Genomic DNA, 18,194 nt, shown 5'->3' with positions numbered 1-18,194 from the left:
TTACTTGAACTATGGATATTGATCCCATCCTCTGCCCATACTTCAAGCTAAGCTCTAAAGCCTTTGTTGGAATGTTGGCAGAGGGCATCTAGTGTAGAAATCTCTGGCTCTAAAATAATCTCCATACTTCTTTGTTTGTTTTGCTTTAGTGCCTGAGTTAATTCATCTACATTGATGGGAAGTGTGTCCCTACAACATTGCAATCAATTGCTTTTTATGGAGGTGTCTTAAGATTCATTACATGTATTGTAGATTAGAATTAAGTACACAGTGTGTTATTTTGTAATCCATTTTAAGGAACATTGATATATTTTCATGATGTGAGTAATTATCAAATGATATATTTTCATGATGTGAGTAACTATTTGATAAAGCATAAATGGAAAGAAAGAAGAAAAATTCTTATGTTCTGGAGTACTATATTGCTTTATAAAGTGTTAAATAAAGTATTTAACAGTTTTAAACAGTTTCAAGTCTCAGTGCGGAACTGTAATGAGCAGCATTGATTAAGTTGGTTCTGATTCATTGTAAATTATATGATACATTAACAGAGTATGCAAATAAAGGTGATTAAATAATTTTATACTTTTTAATTTTACTGTAGCTCCAGTTTTAATTTCACTGTAGTGCCAGTGGTGGGTTATATGACCCAGATTTCACACATTCATTTATTCCCAGTTATATGCTGTCGAAGTTAGGTCATAGATGTGAGTAAAGATAGAAATTATGGTTACCTAAAGTTTTACATTTTTTGTGTTCCCACAAGTAACAAAACGATCTCTAGTTACTTGAAATTTTATCAAAATTTTTCTTTCTCTGAATGGCCCCATAACAGGCATCAAGATCATTACGATCTGAAGTCATCACATCACAGAGTCGTTGTTCATAGCACAAGTCATCACAGCCCATAGCCAAGTAAGGGTCTCCGACGCTGACGAAGTTCCTGTCAGAATGCAGGTGGATAGAAAGATTAGTGGATAAATGAATAAGGGAAGGTCATAATTCTAAATTATTCCTACAGGAATACAAACCATTGCTTTATATAGGAGTATCTTTCAGCGCAAGCTGGAAACCAGTTGAAAGTTGGTAACAAGGTAGTTAACCAGGCGAATATCCCTCTCACTCACTCACCGTCACCTTCACTTTTCTTTCGGCCGCTGCGAGAGTGATGTGCTGCTGCTCTTCCCTACTGACTGATTGAAAGGTTTGGTGGATGAGTATTAATCATTTCTTCCCCTGTTTTGGTGTGCTTGTCCATTTTTTTATATTGCTGGTCTCTGAATTTTATTTTATGGATAAAAACAGTGTTATGACACTGTGAGGGACAGGGTCGCCCTTGTGGGCAATTCATGTTGCCCCAAGCAAGGGACCCTCCTACTGTATGTGCTCCTTGCAGGGGAATGACTTCCCCCTGCAATGAATGAATATTATGGGAATCCTCAGTGGCTCAAGTTTGGGATGAGGAGGAAAAGAGAGAATATTTCTGCCAGAGACACCAACGAATCCATCTAGCTCCTTCCTTCCCGCCATTTTCCAGTCCTTTTTGCTCTGTTAGTGTTTCTCCCTCAAGGGGAGTAACACTTGGCCTAAACACAAAATTGGTCATGCCCTCACAGTTGAGGACATAGCTGTTTCTGATGGAGTCACTCCATCAGCATCCCTGTCACCCTCGAATGATTCTGACTTGACACCGATGCTCCCAATTCTGGAAGAAAGATTTTGTTGTTTCAGTACCTCGGAAAGACATGACCTTCCATTAATATCCCAGGAAACCTGTAGTGGTGGTTCTTCCAGTAGCAGACCTCTTGGTGCTTTGGAGCAGTGTCTGGGCTGAAGTGTGTGCTGGAGTAGGATGAGTTAGGGGTGAGCACACTTTGGGTATCTGTTCTCTATCTGGGATGGGGAGGCTTTCCCTCATCCTCTCTCCTACAACAAGGGGAAAGAGGGCATGGTAGAGTTTACACCTCAACCCTTTCCTTGTGATGGCCAAAAATGAACTGCCTCTCAAAATGAACGGTTCTCCCTTATATTCTTAACTTGAGTACTGTAACCCCTTCTTGCTTTAGGAGGGGCACTGTGTCCCAGGACCCTACAGCTCTGACCAACATTTTTGCCTGGCTGGTAGGAGGTTACAGAAACCGTGCTTCCCCTGCTTGTAGCGCAACTGAGATCATGGAAATTCTGCAGTGGCTTTCAACTCCTCTCAGTTGTAGGGGACTGACTTCCCTCCTAAGGAATAATTCCCATATAAAAGGTGATGGTTTGCATTCCTGTTGGAACGATAACAAATTTTTAATAATTTGTGTTTTTCCTAGCACAGTAATACAAACCAGAGCCTTTTATATTTCTTCCCGCCTCAGCCATCCCAGCCCATGCGACTGAAGGAAAAGCAAATGTGGTGGTTGGTGAGTAAGGGTTAGTTACTCCCCTTATCACCCCCATCTCCACCTGTTAACCACCTTGTTATCAAGCTTTGACCGGTTTCCAGCTTGTGCTGAAAGACACTCCATAAAGGCTGTTGTTAGTACACCTACAAAAAATATAGATGATTATTCAAAATTTTTCATATTAGGGATAAGGTAGTAACAACTACATTTTTACACGCTTATTGGATAGAGCATCTTTTGTGGTTGACAGAGATAACTTATATTTCCAAGATCAATGTGCATAGAATATTGTTGAAAATGATTAGACATTACCTCCAGTAAACATCAAACAATGTCCTGTCTTCAGCCATCCTTAGACCCAACTGGTGCCAGTCTTCAGGCTTGAGACTTTGCATCCCATAAGCATCCTTGGCACTGTAGAGTTCATACCACCTGGTGACATTTGTTTCATGGGCTTCTGTCAGGTTCATGACATACGTTGAGTGGTCCAGAACCATCTGTAATGAGAAAGAGAAAGCTTGTCTTCAGATTCAGATTAGTTTCATTTTTCCATATAATGTGAATTTCATGCACACAAGGCCTGTTGAAATGTTCTAAAGTTGATGTATCCTGTCCCCTTAATTGGCAGTACCACTGGTGCCAATATGAGAAATTTTGAAGGTAATTTGTATTTTTCCTAACTATACAAACCTGAGGTCTTTGTTATAGGAATTACCATCAGTGTAGCTGGAACCAGCTGTTAAACTTTTACGAAGGTGGTATGGTAGTTAACTACCGAACGACTTGCGTGGGAGTCCTGCCCGCCTGCCCGGCAGAGCGTCACTTTACTTTCGGCCCAGGTAAACTTTTGTTAGCTTGGGGGTGGCATGAGGCAGGCATGAAACTACAGTATAAAGACCTCAGGTTTGTATGGTTAGGAAAAATACAAATTACTCTCAAAATATGTCATCTGTTCCCACACAATATACAAACCTTTTGGTCTTGTTATAGGAAGACATACTTCCTGAGGGAGGAAGCTCGGTAAGTTTCTGAACTGACTTTTAGTTCGCCACACCCAGGCCATCTCCCTGGTCGAGAGATCAAGGAAGAGGACCGTGCCTCTGACAAAATGAACAAAGTATAGGAACTGTATAGTCAATTGTCAGACTTCTGGGCACTTCTCGAATAGATGGGTATAAAAGCAACATCATTCAAGAAGAAGGGCTAAGTTGAATCTTGTTGGAGACAATGATAAGGCTATGTGTAAGCAGTGGGTTTGTATTGTCTGTCCCTCTCTCCTCTTGCTAAGAGAGAGAGAAAAGGATCTGCCTCTATATATCTGTTAGATTATAGAAAGGATGCTCAGTTATATAACACTTGCCTGCATTGACACCTGTTCCAGCTTGTGAAGGATCAATAACCTACCCTGCCTGCAGGGGAGGGTAATGTCGAAGGAAAGAGGGAGGGGGAGAGGACCAGTCACTCAACACACACACTCGTCTGCAACCGTACACCTTAGGTGAGATGCTACCTATCATCTTAGAGGAGCCTGGTAAGCTACACAACTTGAGCAACCACTATAGGACCAAAGGAAAACGTGTCCAGGGACTTGTGGGCAATATCCCGAAGGTTCGTGTACTCAAAGCTTCCATGGGACGCAAGAGCTCCATGGAAGACCTCTCAGCTCTGAAGTCCAAGGAGATTCGAACAAAGGCAGGCATAGTACTATGCTTACAGACAGAGATCTGAGCAGAAGTGCTGGGGGTTCCGTACCTACGCCGCATCATAAACCGAAAATCGTCATAAACCAAAAAATTGTTGAAAATCGTCAAAAATCCAAAGAAAACCTTACTTTTAATGGTTTTGGTGCATTGAAAATTATGTAAACTGCATTTTTATTGAGTTTTTCTTCATAAAAACCTCAAAATTTTTATTATCTGCCGTTCTGGAGCCATATTTCTTCTGTCGGATCGGTGTCATAAGCGTCGTAACCCTGGAACGTGTCGTAAACCGGGAAATAATTTCTGATGAATACATTTGAAAAGTGTCGTAACCCCGGAACGTCGTAAGCCGGACCCATCGTAAACCGGGGACTGCCTGTATATTTGTTGTAAAATATTTAGCCTACATAAATTTACTGAGATCAGGAGTTAGTTATAGATGATTTGTTTAACCAAGCCTCTGAACTCTTTTAGGGTTCTTCTCGGGCTGGAGTCTGAGATCAGGAGATGCAGTAAGTTTTTTGGAGGTATACATGTTTTTTCTGATATTTCTTTGCACTTTTCTTTGCAAAATTACAATTATAAATGACATCATATCATAAAAGATAAGAACTAAAACGAACAGCATTCCCTGAGAATATTTATGAGCAAATAAATAAAAAGATGTCATGGGAGAGAGGAACAGACATCACCCCATCATGGGAGAAATGAACAAGACATCACCCCATCAAGTCAAGAACAATACTGATCTACCTGAGATGCCCACTAATTGAGCTGAGCTGAATTCTAAAATTGCCACCATTCATTTTGGGGCCATTGAAGTGATGGAAACTCTTTCCCGCTCGATACAGCCAAATTGTATGGCGCGTAATATTAGTACCCCTCAGAGGGGACCCTTTCACCACCCAAAACCTGTTTGAGATCCTCTCATGAGGGGATCCATCCACTAAAGGTTAGTGGAATAAAAAGGACAGTTCTACCTCTCTCTAGTTGGATACAGAAAATAAAATTTCTTTATTACGACTATAGACTCCAATGGCTATTTACGAGGTTATGAAAAAAAGCAAATGAATCTTTTGGTGACGGCTGACTGGCCTTGTCTTGAAAGTGAAATTCATTTCATGTTAAAGGGTTATAAGTAAGTTTTCAATCTGAAATAAGCTTAAATAGCCAAATACATGGTTGTATACTGTACTAGGGGTTGTATACATGTGGTGTACAGATGGGTGACACCCTATATGACCTAATGTATTCCCCACAACATCAAAGAAAGATAATGCATACGTTATGTTATTCAATTGTCTGGCTAGCCATCCATCTATATTCACATGGAGAAGACAGATACCTACTTCTGGGGAAAGAACATTTTAATGCTACCTTTGAAATTTGGATGTTATAGCTGCACGCGCAGTGACATTCAAGTTATATTTATGCGTTTGAATTATAATGACCACGAAAAAGTACATAAATTACCCTGGTTGTCTCTGGTCTCTCTCCATCAATAGTGTAAACCCTGTAAGCTGGGTTGAGGTAATACCATGGAGTTTGGCTTGGTGCAACATACGCCACGCCTATAGGCCTATCACCATCGTGGAAAACTTCGAATTCATCGTAGTGTGTGTGACCAAAGAACTGTCCACGAATGATGTTTTCGTACCTGGAAACCAATATTATTTAGAAAAAAAAAATGAGGGATACTTTTTATTGATATGACTGATGTCAAGTTCTGGACAACCTACTCATTTGATTTCCAATAATTGAAAGTGCAACTAATTGTTATAATTGCCATTTTAACTTGAGTTATATGAATATCCAATTCTATTGCCATTCACCTCCAAATTTGATAATCATATTCACTTGCTTGAATGAACAGAATAAATTAGACTTAAAATTACTTTCCATTTGTATTAATGTCTACCTGGTATTCAGAAATAAGATACGTACTTACGCCCACAGTATCCAAAGAATTAAGCATTGCTAGAAATCTCAAAATGAAATTAGAGTTTATAGATCTTGGAAAAAAACCCTACATATTCTTCATAGCTTTTTCTCAGTACAACATTTTCTGTCTATCGGGCCATCCATAAGTCTTAAAATTCTGATGATTGTAAATTACCTACAGGCCAACAGATCTAATTTAAAAGTTCTAGTTTCACTGGCAAAATCTAGGTCTTAAAACACATTTTCACTACTACCAGCATTTCAGAATGATTTCATTAAAACTGTTGTGAGATACAAAGATTAATATTAGATACAGTATAAATAAATACTTCACACTGAAATTGTGTCAATCCTGACCTCCTGATAATCCTGTTGTATTCTCTGGACCAGGTCCTCTCGTTACTCAAAAGCCCTGGTGGTATGTGACCTAGCAAATGGACTAGTTCCCCTTCCTGTTCAGCTTTCCAGAGCTCATTCTCAAGCCAAGCCAACTCATGAGCAACGTCATTGGAATTCTGATAAAGCCATCTGTCAAGAGTCAAATTCTTATTGCTCTGATAATTAGCATGCTGTTTTTGCTATCAATATCATTACTACGGCATGTCTGCAGGTGTGTATATTTATCATCAAAACTTCAAATGGTACACTCACACATCAGCACCATATCCAAACATGGAGTTTACAGAAATGATCCTGAATCCAGGCATTATTGGAACAGAGTAAAATCCAGCATATAGCACTGTAGAGATATCAAGGTCTGGAATGACAAGTGCCCACTGGGCTGCAAGAGATTCGTATAGCCAATCAGCTGCTAGTTCTGCTGGAACATTGTCAGGGTCAGGATACCTGTTGTAAGAGTGAAAATGTGTAGATATTAACTATTCCTTTAATTCCTTATGCTGTAGAGTAAATGAAATAATAATACTGTATACCCTTATAAAATACTGTGTGTAGGGTAGTGGATGAATTGTTCAGATTTCTCTATTGCAACATGCTGGTCACTGGTAAAGACCCACTGGAAAAATAGGCTGATAATGCTGACAAAGCCATGTATTCAGGGAGTGACACTGGTGTCCATATAGTCTAAACAATCATGAATGAAATATCCATGAGTGAAAAGAGAAGAAGGAAACACCTGTCAAACCAATGAATGGGTCAATAATAACATCAATAAAAACCAAACCAAAAACACACTGATACATAACTGTTCTGGATATGTAAGCCTGCCAAATAAAAAACTGTAGGAATATCTTACTGATCCAGGGGACTCATTTCATGGTTTCCAATAACAGGAAAGACGGGAATGTCAGGGAAGTAGGCCTGGATCATTTCGTTTGTCTCCTTGACGAGTCTCATGTTCCATTCTTTAGATGTTGACCACATGTTGTGAGGCACGACGTCTCCTGTCCACATCACATAACTCAAATCCTAAAAATACAGCTTTTTGAGTTTTGAATTTATATATCCTAGCAATAAACAATAAGAGATGATGGGTAAATTGGGAAATGGAAAGCCTAATAGACAATCTTCACTGAGTTAGAAAAAACCAAGATTTGCCCTAATAAGTAAAGAAAACAATGAGAGCTGAAATTCTGAAAAAAATTAGGCCAAGATTGTCTGTAAAATGTAAGATGTAAAAACATATTTAGGTAACTTCTAGATAACATTCAATTCACTGTCTCACTATATAAAAATCACTGTGAGATTTCTCAAGTCATTCAAGGCCATGAGAGATATATTTGACTGTTATCAATAATGAATGCCTTGGGAACGTGTGAAATACTCTTTAGCCGGCTAAAGTAGCAGCTGTCGTTGTTATCAACACACTAGTAACAAGATAAAGTAATTTTTTCCCACTGTATAAAAAGATAAGTAAAAAGATAAGTGTTTTGATATTACAATATATAGCATGGAATACAGTCATGGAAAGACAAGTAAGCGCACATTTATATATGCAAAAGTACAAATACAAAAAAATATATTTAAGAAAAAAGCATAGGCATACAGTACTATTTCCCTGTCGTCATTTTCATATAAGATCAAAGAAAAGATGAAAAGAAGTCTTACAAGAATTTAAGTTGACTGTGAAAGCGTAAAATTCATACACATCTACTTTTGATGAAGTTAAGATAGCATGTACTGTGTGGTGGAAATAAAGAGAGAGAGAAGAACTGAAGACTTGAATATTAAACAGGTTTCATGTATTTAAGAGGCTTGGATTCAGTGTCCAGTGTGATGAAGGTGGCTATATATGTAAACAAGATTTTATTTCAAGCAATAAAGAGAAAAAACAGCATGATCTAAGATACAGTCTTAATATTTAATACAGGTTTTTAAGAATCCTAATGGAAACAGACTTAAACTGGTGCTTTCTTTAACTTAAATGTCTGTGAGTTAAATTCAGTTTTCCACATAACAGTCACTACAGAGGGCACTGAACATACCTTGTACTCGCATATACAGAGACATCCCCTCTCATTCAAAATACTAGAAATAAAATACCTGAATATCTCTGGCAGCATAAAATCACTCATACCTGATGCTCAGATGTGATGTGAGCCAACATGTCTTCCAGCATCCATGGAGGGGAACCACAAGAACGGTAGTCGCCCCAGAACCATGCCTCTCCATCTGGAGTTGGTGGTTCTCCTGTAGAAGGAAGCCCTTTGTGAACAGTGACACCATACCAACAGTGAAATCTACTCTCACTTCATTCTCATCTATTGGAAAGGGAAATTTCAACAACAACTAAAGTACCCAGTGGACATAATAGATAAATAGTTTCTTCAATCTTTCTCAGCAACAAGCTGGAATATCACAAGTTCAGTGAACTGGGTGCAAGTTTCTATTTTTCTATCATTTCTTGGGAAACTGTCATCTCATACAAACTGTGATATGGCTTTGCTGATTACAGAGAAGTCTTGGAGTACCGTAATTAAGCAAGATGAAACAGAATTTAAAAATAGAAGTAAGGGAAGTACATTATCTATGTTTTACAATTATTAGTGATTACTAAATGAGAGATCCCATGGCTTTGCTGATAACAGATAAGTCTTGTAGTGTGACAAATAAGCAAGACAGAAACAGAATTTAAAAACAGAAGTACATTACAAATACCTACTGTACTGGTATTTGATAAACATGAAAGAGAGAATAGGTAATGTGCTGAATTATTTCCTGAGAAAGAACAGAAACCATGGGTCGGAAGGAAGACCACACAAAGCTCTCCTTACCCCATTCTGACCTACAGCAGAGTGGTTCCCCACATTGAGCATTGGACCCTGGGACATATAAGGGATCCATGTGAGTATCCGAAATTTGTAGTACCTTTATTGTGGGATCGGTTGGCTGGATTGCATCACATACACCAGGAGCACAGTTATGAAAAATATGGAAAAATACGAGTTCAAATATAATCAGCTTTGGGGATCTTTTTAATTAATTTTTCCTATTACCATTTAACTTTCATAAATTTTTTCATATGGCAAAGTTAAGTTTCATTATCAGCCATATACAAAAAAATTCCTTTTACCAAATGTAAAATTAAACTTTCATAATTTCTTCACCCTACAAGAAATCACACAGCTCATGGATTGAAAGTAAATCTCATTCTTACAATCTACTTCTCAAAGAATTCTAAACTGAACATCCATTTTATTAATAAGAATTCTAAACTGAACATCCATTTTATTTATATGTCATCAACCATTCTCTCTGTTCAAAAGCAATAATGGCACAAAATAATTTTTTCAAGGAAACCCTAAACTGTTGCAATCTAATGGGGAGCACCTGATGGACCCCATGAGGCCATTAGGAGGGCCACCTGAAAATAAAGCAATAAGATGATGATGAAGATGATGATTATACTATACCGTAAAACACTGATCCATCTTTTCACCCATCTTGAACCATCTATGACATTTTCATTTTATCTTTCATTAGAACCTCCTTCGCCTCATGCAATAAAAAACAGACATTCAAGTCTAGATCCTCCAGGTTGATTCCTTGTGTTCACACTCGTCACACTCACTTCACTTCCATAATTAAGACCAAACTAAACAACCTCAGCATATGTCGTAACTGTTAGTACTTCTCTTGACATTCCTCTGCTGTCTGTAATTCTCTACTTTAAGTTCAACTGTCCTCTCATCATTAGATTTACTTTTAAAAAACCTATCTATATTGACAACTAAACTTTCATTTCCATATGTTCCAAGCATTCAGTTGCAATCACTACCTTACAATGACTAGCATTTGCTTTCACCATTGTCATCTTAAAAACTGAAGAACTCCTTATGCGGTCTTTGAGACATCTCTTCACTTTCACCAGTCAACACTCTCATTCATACTCATTAACCCCTCTCCTTGCCAGGGTCTTAATTAACAAACCTTATATCTCACGACTCCATCTATATAAATATCAGGCAGTCATAATATAAAACATGCCCTTATTTGAGACACTGCAACACCGTACCAGTCACTCTCCTTTCAAGCATTGTAGTTTCTGAATTCTCAGAAGCATACTGTAACACCAGACCATTCACTCTCCTTTCCCGTGTTACAGCTTCTGACTCGCCCTTGTCTGAGACATTCTGTAACACCAAACCAATCACTCTCCCTTCCAAAGTCAAAATGTCTGAATTCTTGATGGAAAACTAAAGAAGAAATAGAAAAAGTATGATCTTAATTTCTTACATCTGGTAAGATGATGGGAACAACAGGTGGTTTTCCATCATGAATTTCGACTGACCAGTCTCTCTCTGGCCGGGTGGTGTTGCAGCCGTTGGAACTCATAACCATACCACAAAAATCCGCTGGGTAGATGGGGTCATGGGTAAAAATATAGTAAAAGATTGGCTGGAAAGAAAAATTTGAGTTATATCATTAATCATAGGTTAAGTATTCTACTGTATGCTTAAATGTTACTCCATGGACACATTAACATATGGCAATTCTAATCAATAAACTTATGTCATTTTCGATTTTCATCTAAGCAGTGCGAACTACTCTTAGAAATGGTTCCATAATGCAAAAGGAAAATGCAGTGAAAAAATAGGAGGTTAACTTGAGTAAGCCAGTCTTGTGTTGATAAACACAGGCAGATAATGTACAAGTGACAACATGTAAATTCATCATAGCAATGAGTTCAAATAGGAAGTCAAAACTGTAGGCCTATTCTTGTCACTATCAGCAGAGGACACAGTGCTGTAGAAAATGAGAGGCTGAATCCAGAGACACCAATTCAAGATAAATGAACAGTTGCATATAGAAGGAAATTGAAAACTTAAAGGAAAAGTTAAAAAAAAAAATACATCAGAAACAAATCAATTTAAGGCATAGCCTCTTGGAAAGTGAATAAAATTAGGATTGAGGATGAAGAAAGCATTAATAAGGAACACTTCTCAGTACAGTCTAAAAAAATCAGTCTCTGAACAAATGCAAACAGGATTAACAAAATATAAAAAACACAGCTTCATCATCCCCAACTTTGTGAACATAAGGTAAGCTACAACACCACATTCTGTGCATCAAGCATAAATCTTGACCAAGGGACACCTAGATTTATCAATCTTTAAAGATTATTCTACTAGTTTCAAACATAAACATAGTTTAACATTCCTACAGCATACTGATATTTTCAAGAATGATTAGAATGTGGGCTTTTCTTCAGGGCCTAAATGGATGAATTTTTAAAAATATTTTTTAAATGTTTAATATCTCAAGAAACATACCCTAGAGTGAGTAAAAAAAAAGCCACAATAATGTAACTGATAAACTGTATTTTTCAAGATACAAAAAAATACAAAAAAGGATAAAAACAAGGGAGCTTTCGGCCGTTTGTGCAATGGTCCTCTTCACCCAACAGTCGAACGCTCCCTTGTTTTCATCCTTTTTTGTATTTTTTGTGTCTTGAAAAATACAGTTTATCATTTACATTATTGTGGCTTTTTTACTCATTATTTTCGATCACAATATAGTGATGCACCACAGATACCCTAGAGTATTATAGCACACAATAATTGGTACAATTTTACTTCAAAACATTATCACATTTTTTACTTGAAAATATACTTTTCCTATATTTTAATGTGGGCTTTGAATATATCTGACATTCGTTTCATTAGCAAATGACCTACCCAACCACACCTAACCTAACCTAACCTAGGTACCATATCCTGACCCTAGTGAATGATATATTTAAAAATATTCCACCAACTTACCACAATCTGAATGAGAACTATAAACGGGATTGAGGTCCTTGAATTTCACTCGTTTTGTGTCTTACCCCGTCCAAATACACTGCTTTCCCACATTGGTCCCATTAATTGTAGGACATAAGTTTGGGGTCCACTATATAAGTACTCATTTGCTAAGAAAACAAATATCAGAAGCGTTCACAGCACACATTTAAAACTAGAAAAAACTGTATTCAAGTCTGAAATGCAATGTAAAATAATAACTAATAACTTTCTGATAAAATTATTGGCAATGTTTTTCCTTATTTTCTGACCCCGTCAGTCACCGAGGGTCAAAGTCAGTGACTCCGTAACGAAACATTGCCAGATATTTTACGTGAGTAACCCTCTCAAAGGGAACGTTTTCTTTGAACGTCCTTTACCTTTATCATAGAAAACGAGGCACATTGACACTATGAAGGTAAGCCGAATATAAATTTTGTCTTTTTCCAATATTTAAAATACTAACATACAAGATTTTATGAATTTACACATAGTGCATAATAATAATTAATATGTAAATCGACAAATAAATACATGTAAATATCTATACACATATGCAAAAACAGCCACTTTTACTGCTTTTTTTTTAGGGCTGTAAATTATTTTCGATTTTCAAAATGAATATCCATAGTAAGTTTTTCTTGAACATTGAAGTATTTTAGAATATTTTCCATAAGGAATGGACTACTTATATGCAAAAATCAACTTCCTGTCTACCAAAGTTTTGGAGTACTAAAAAAAGGCATGTTTTTCTTTTGCTGCTATCTCATAACAAATCTTGGTGAATCAAAAGTTCGTTTCTCAGGGATCAGTGAATGAAATGCAATGGAACCTCCTCATTTCTTAACATAACTACTGAAGTTAAAAACATGGGAGAGAAAAGCATTTTTCGAAAGTATCCTTTTAAAAATTTAAAAACAAATTTATCAAAATATAATTTAAATCATACATAAATTATCATTTAAATCATAGATAAATTACAAGAACTTATGACAAGTTTAAATTTTGGGTGTCCCTACCTACATAAATTAAACAATGGTGGGGTAATATCAATTAAAAATTTAAAGCAAAGTTCAAAATATAAATTTAAATTAGATGGTCCTTTATGATGTCATTCCTTAGAGGTAAACATAAACTAGTAATGAGCACTTTCTCTCAAAGAGGACGTTTTCTTTGAAAGACTTTTACCTATATCATAGAAAACGAGGCACATTGACAGTATGAAGGTAAAACTAATATAAATCTTGTCTTTTTCCAATACTTAAAATACTAACATAAAAGATTTTATGAATTATACATGCTGCATAATAATATGTAAATCGATAAATAAATACATGTAAATATCTATACACATGAAAAACAGCCACTTTTGCTACCTTTTCAGGGCTATAAATTATTTTAGATTTTCAAAATGAATAACAATATAAAGTTTTTCTTGAACAATTAAGTACTTAAGAATATTTTAAAAAAGGAATGGGCTTCTTATATGCAGAAATCTACTTCCTGCCTACCAGAGTTTTGGAGCACTACAAAAATAAAATTTAAATCATACATAAATTACAAGAACTTATGAGGTCAAATTTGGGTGTCCCTACCTAAATAAATTAAGCACTGGTAGGGTAATAACTAAAAATTTAAAGCAATGCTCAAAATACAAATTTATATTTAGAGGGTCCTTTATGATGTCATTCCTTAGAGGTGAATATAAACTAGTAATGAGCACTTTCTTGCCATTCCTTAGAGGTGAATATAAACTAGTAATGAGCACTTTCTTGCTGGTCAACATGGTACACTAAAAAGCCCAATAAAAGAACAAACAATGAAGCAACGATTTAGAAATCAGTTCTCATCAAAAACTAATTAAATTTCTAGAAAAAGAAAGGGGAAAAGTTTCATTTACCACTGCCTTACTCTTGAATACTCACAGCAAGAAGCTCCACAAACCCATTACAGAAGTGTTTCGTGTAGCCAAGAGCAGTTACGCAGAAGAGTTTGCCTTCTTCGATCAAAGTTTCATTGGACACGCCAAGGTCAAGTTCCTCTTTCAAAAATGCCACTGCAAGTTCACATCCCAAACACATAGCTTGCACTGAAGTAAAACATGATACTGTACGTATTTATTACAAGTAAATAAAATGGTAGAAACAATAAAAAAACTTTCATTACTATTAATGCAATTGCCACTATACTTGTACTTTTGATAGGTTATGCAATATTGCACATGCATGGTTATCCACTTTCTGTGGGATGGAAAAGAATGGTAATTTTCTTACTTTATTTATTTATTTTGCATAATTTTTTATTATCGATTCAAGATATACATTTACCTCAGGTTTGTCCTAGGAATCTTTTGATATGCAAATAGAGATACACAACAAATACTGATTATTTTGTTTCTTCCTTACCAGATAATTATGTTTATCAGTCTCTTTCAGGAGACTCCTAATCCCTTGCGATATGTTATGTGGCTGGTGTATGAAAGGAAGACATTGCACATACATTATTGCTTACCAGAAATGAGAATACCTTCCAGATCTTTTGTACATAAGAAACATCTCTTTTTAGGAGGCACCATAGCAGAGCAGTATGGAAACCATAACTATCAATTATAAGAATTTACTATAATCTCTAAAGACATATTAAGGTGTCACCAAATTTATCAAAAAATAATTCAAATTCCTTCTAACTTCTCTCATGTTTTGAGAATTAAGTCATTCATCCAACATGAAGACAAGAAAAATATGACAAAAATTTAAGAAAGTCATGAGAACACAGACGTATGGTGTGATAAGAGAGATACCAATGGACCCCCAGGGACTTGAGATAACCATGATGCAAAATGAAAATTTTTTCTCACCAGGAATGAGGTCCCATGATTAATTTGTGACTTAAGTCTATAAGGACTGTTCATGATTACAGTTCAAATTTTTTTTCTGGCACACCTGTGGAGTTAAATTGGCAGACCTTAAGGGGAACCTTCATTTTTATTAAAACTGGGAATTCAAAGTTACATTAAGCTGGAAGCAATGTTTCATAAACTGAGCAATATTGATGGTCTGTGATAATCTCTCTCTCTCTCTCTCTCTCTCTCTCTCTCTCTCTCTCTCTCTCTCTCTCTCTCTCTCTCTTACTTTTTGCATTTACACATGTGACATAACATTTGGAAAAGTAATAAAACACAATACACCTCATGTAGTCTATATAGATCAATTTCTTTTGGTCAGAATTTTGCAATGATTATTTTGTTCCACAGCAAACTAAGCCTAGGTTCACATACAAACACACATATACATATGCAGTGTTAGTTTTTTCTTGTTTTGGGCCTTCTATGATATAAACTACTGTACAAAATTGTACTAATATTTGCACTGATAAAATAAGGGGTCTATTTGCTTTGGTCTTCCTACCTTACAAAAAAAAGTTTTTACACAGTTTTCCTCTAGATCTTTAATCAGAAAAATAATACCTATGTTTCTTTTAGCCTTTCTGCAAGATAAATTTAGTTACTCTTCACATCTCAGAAAGCAGAAAATCAACAGCACCAAAATCATACCATTGGCCTCCTCAAAAGCTGGAACAGGATCTTCAGGTCCCAAAGAAGGGCTTCGAAGGCGAATCCTAAGGTAATCGTCATTGAAGACATTATCTTTCAAAAGTAAGGATGGCTCCCAAGCTGGCAATGCACTGACAGCCAAGGATGCCAATGCTACAAGAAGAATTGTCTCTGCAACACCCTGACCTAGCGCATAAGAGAAAAAGTCACGACTCAACTTGGTATTTTGTCAAAATAATAATGAATAAGAAATCAGTAAGGCTGAAGAGGTCACTTATGTAATTTGTAATAATGTTGTGGTAAGGAAATTTGATTATGATTATTTATCAGGTTACTTTCAATAGAAGGTAAACTTTAGTTTCTTTATGTAATGGAGAGCTATACATTAGATTTACAAAGAGCACACATATCAAAGTCCCAAGATATAATCAAAATCATATACAGTAATCTGTACAATAGTCCATGTTTGATATGACATGGCACTAGGTGTCTAAAACACTGTATGATAGTGAGTGAATGGAAAGGAATATAGAATCTAGGCCAAAGACCTAGTGCTGGGACCTATGAGGTCATTCAGTGCTGAAACAGAAATTGACAGTAAAAAGGTCTGAAAGGTGTAACAAGAGGACAACCTCGCAGTTGCACCATGAAACAATTGTTAGGGGAGGGCGGATAGCAAGACGGAAGAGAATATGAAAGGAGGTACAATACAAAGAACCTTAAGTAATGCCTACAGTGCACTGCGTGAGGTGCACTGACGACACTACCCCCATACGGGGGATAATGGGTGAAGCAGAGAAAAATTAGACAAAAACTTACCTCTCATTATGTTGACCAAAATGAACTAAAGAGGGTGGCAACAGGGAACACAGCTGCTTTATATATCTGCTCAGGTCAGATTTTCCCAGCTGATAAAAATGATACTGCTAACACACTCAGTTACATAACTACACTTATGGTTTTTTATGCAAGAACCAGATATATTATCAGGAGCAAGCAATGCTCTTTTTGGGTAAATTTTTGGAGATTTACTACAATTTTTAAATAAACGTAAATTATTGTACAATACTTACCCACCATGCATTACACAAACAACAAATCACCTCAACTGTTTTAGTTTTTTATTCCTATTTCATTTTTATAATTTTTTTTCTTCCACAGGTAAAATTGCTAAAAATTCCTTTCATACTTCGACTTTGACATATAAAGACACTCTCCACTTCCATAGTTTTTAAAAACACCCTGCTATCTTCCATGGTTCTCCAGTTTATAACTCAACTCACCTCTTGTCCTACCTTCATCTATTATATTTATTTTGATGAAATATAAATCAATTGCTTCTACATTTAATCATATCACATCAACATTCATTCATTGCTTCATCTTCCTCCGTTTCATTACTCTTACATTCCTCTTATACAAACACTTTCAAACTATTTCTCCATCTCTGCAGTTTCTCTTCACTATCTTCAGTCGAGTTTCACTGGTCAATACTATTAATAAATAATTGACCACACCACTAAATTAAGATTCTTCACTCTCCTAAATAAACGTAAATTATGGGTGTTGCAGCTGCTTAAAAATTGAATAACTGATTAACTGGAAGTAGCATCAACAAAAGTATGCTTGGGAGATGGCCAATTCAAAATTCAAATTAACCACCTGGCTACTTTCAATATCTATGCCACTACTTAAGTGATTTTATAACCTTTTCAAAACCAAGAATTTTCTAGATTACTTTGTTATTAAGTAAACTTATCTGGATTATTAAATTTGTCATCAGACAGCTATCTGGGTTGTTGAGAACTATTTCAATACAGTATGCAATTCTGTGAAGCATATTCTCTTATTATTTTCACTTCATTGATAAAGCCTGTCCTGACACTATGTGACAAACTCATCATCACCAGTGTCCTTGCATGTACACAGTGAAATAATAAAAATCAAACCTCACTCGACCTTTAGCATATTACGATAAAGTTAGGTAGCATTTCCAGTCCTTTTTAATGAAAATTTCTACACTGTTCTACTGTAGAATTACAATGGTGCTGCCATGGGTAAAAATGCTTTTTCTTTATATTTTACTTATCCGAATTAACTTTTCTGGTCTACTTCCTTACCTCTAATTGCTTTCCTCCTCTGTAGTGTTTGAATGTGCATCTTTATGCTGTTTCTGCTTTTCATAAAATATGAACTCTCTTCTATGGAAGCTTGTTTCACAAATTAATGATATTCATGACTTGTTCCCTGTGAATATGTGCATAATAATAATAATAATAATAATAATAATAATAATAATAATAATAATAATAATAATAATAATAATAATAATAATAATAATAATAATAATAATAATATGACACTGACATGAAAA

General features: G+C 36.0%; 1 protein-coding gene across 2 annotated transcripts; it reads right to left on the bottom strand.

Moving 5' to 3' along the window:
- Positions 1-399: 399 nt before the first annotated feature.
- On the bottom strand, positions 400-18,062 carry LOC136854519 (sphingomyelin phosphodiesterase-like). 2 transcript variants are annotated; one of them, XM_067130857.1, is made up of 12 exons: positions 17,941-18,062; positions 15,821-16,006; positions 14,193-14,356; positions 10,724-10,885; positions 9,262-9,376; positions 8,565-8,677; positions 7,284-7,456; positions 6,680-6,874; positions 6,386-6,556; positions 5,561-5,744; positions 2,700-2,884; positions 400-943 (listed from the first exon to the last, which is right to left on the bottom strand). In XM_067130857.1, exons 1-12 carry the CDS (start codon positions 18,002-18,004, stop codon positions 781-783), a joined length of 1,875 nt encoding a protein of 624 aa, XP_066986958.1. In that variant the 5' UTR covers positions 18,005-18,062; the 3' UTR covers positions 400-780. The 2 variants fall into 2 exon arrangements, with proteins under 2 accessions (XP_066986958.1, XP_066986959.1); XM_067130858.1 differs by lacking the exon at positions 17,941-18,062 and adding an exon at positions 16,640-16,751.
- Between the last annotated feature and the right edge of the window lie 132 nt (positions 18,063-18,194).

The sequence above is a fragment of the Macrobrachium rosenbergii genome, chromosome 29, assembly GCF_040412425.1.
Source record: "Macrobrachium rosenbergii isolate ZJJX-2024 chromosome 29, ASM4041242v1, whole genome shotgun sequence".
Classification (NCBI taxonomy): domain Eukaryota; kingdom Metazoa; phylum Arthropoda; class Malacostraca; order Decapoda; family Palaemonidae; genus Macrobrachium; species Macrobrachium rosenbergii.
This window is presented reverse-complemented; position numbering and strand designations above follow the sequence as displayed.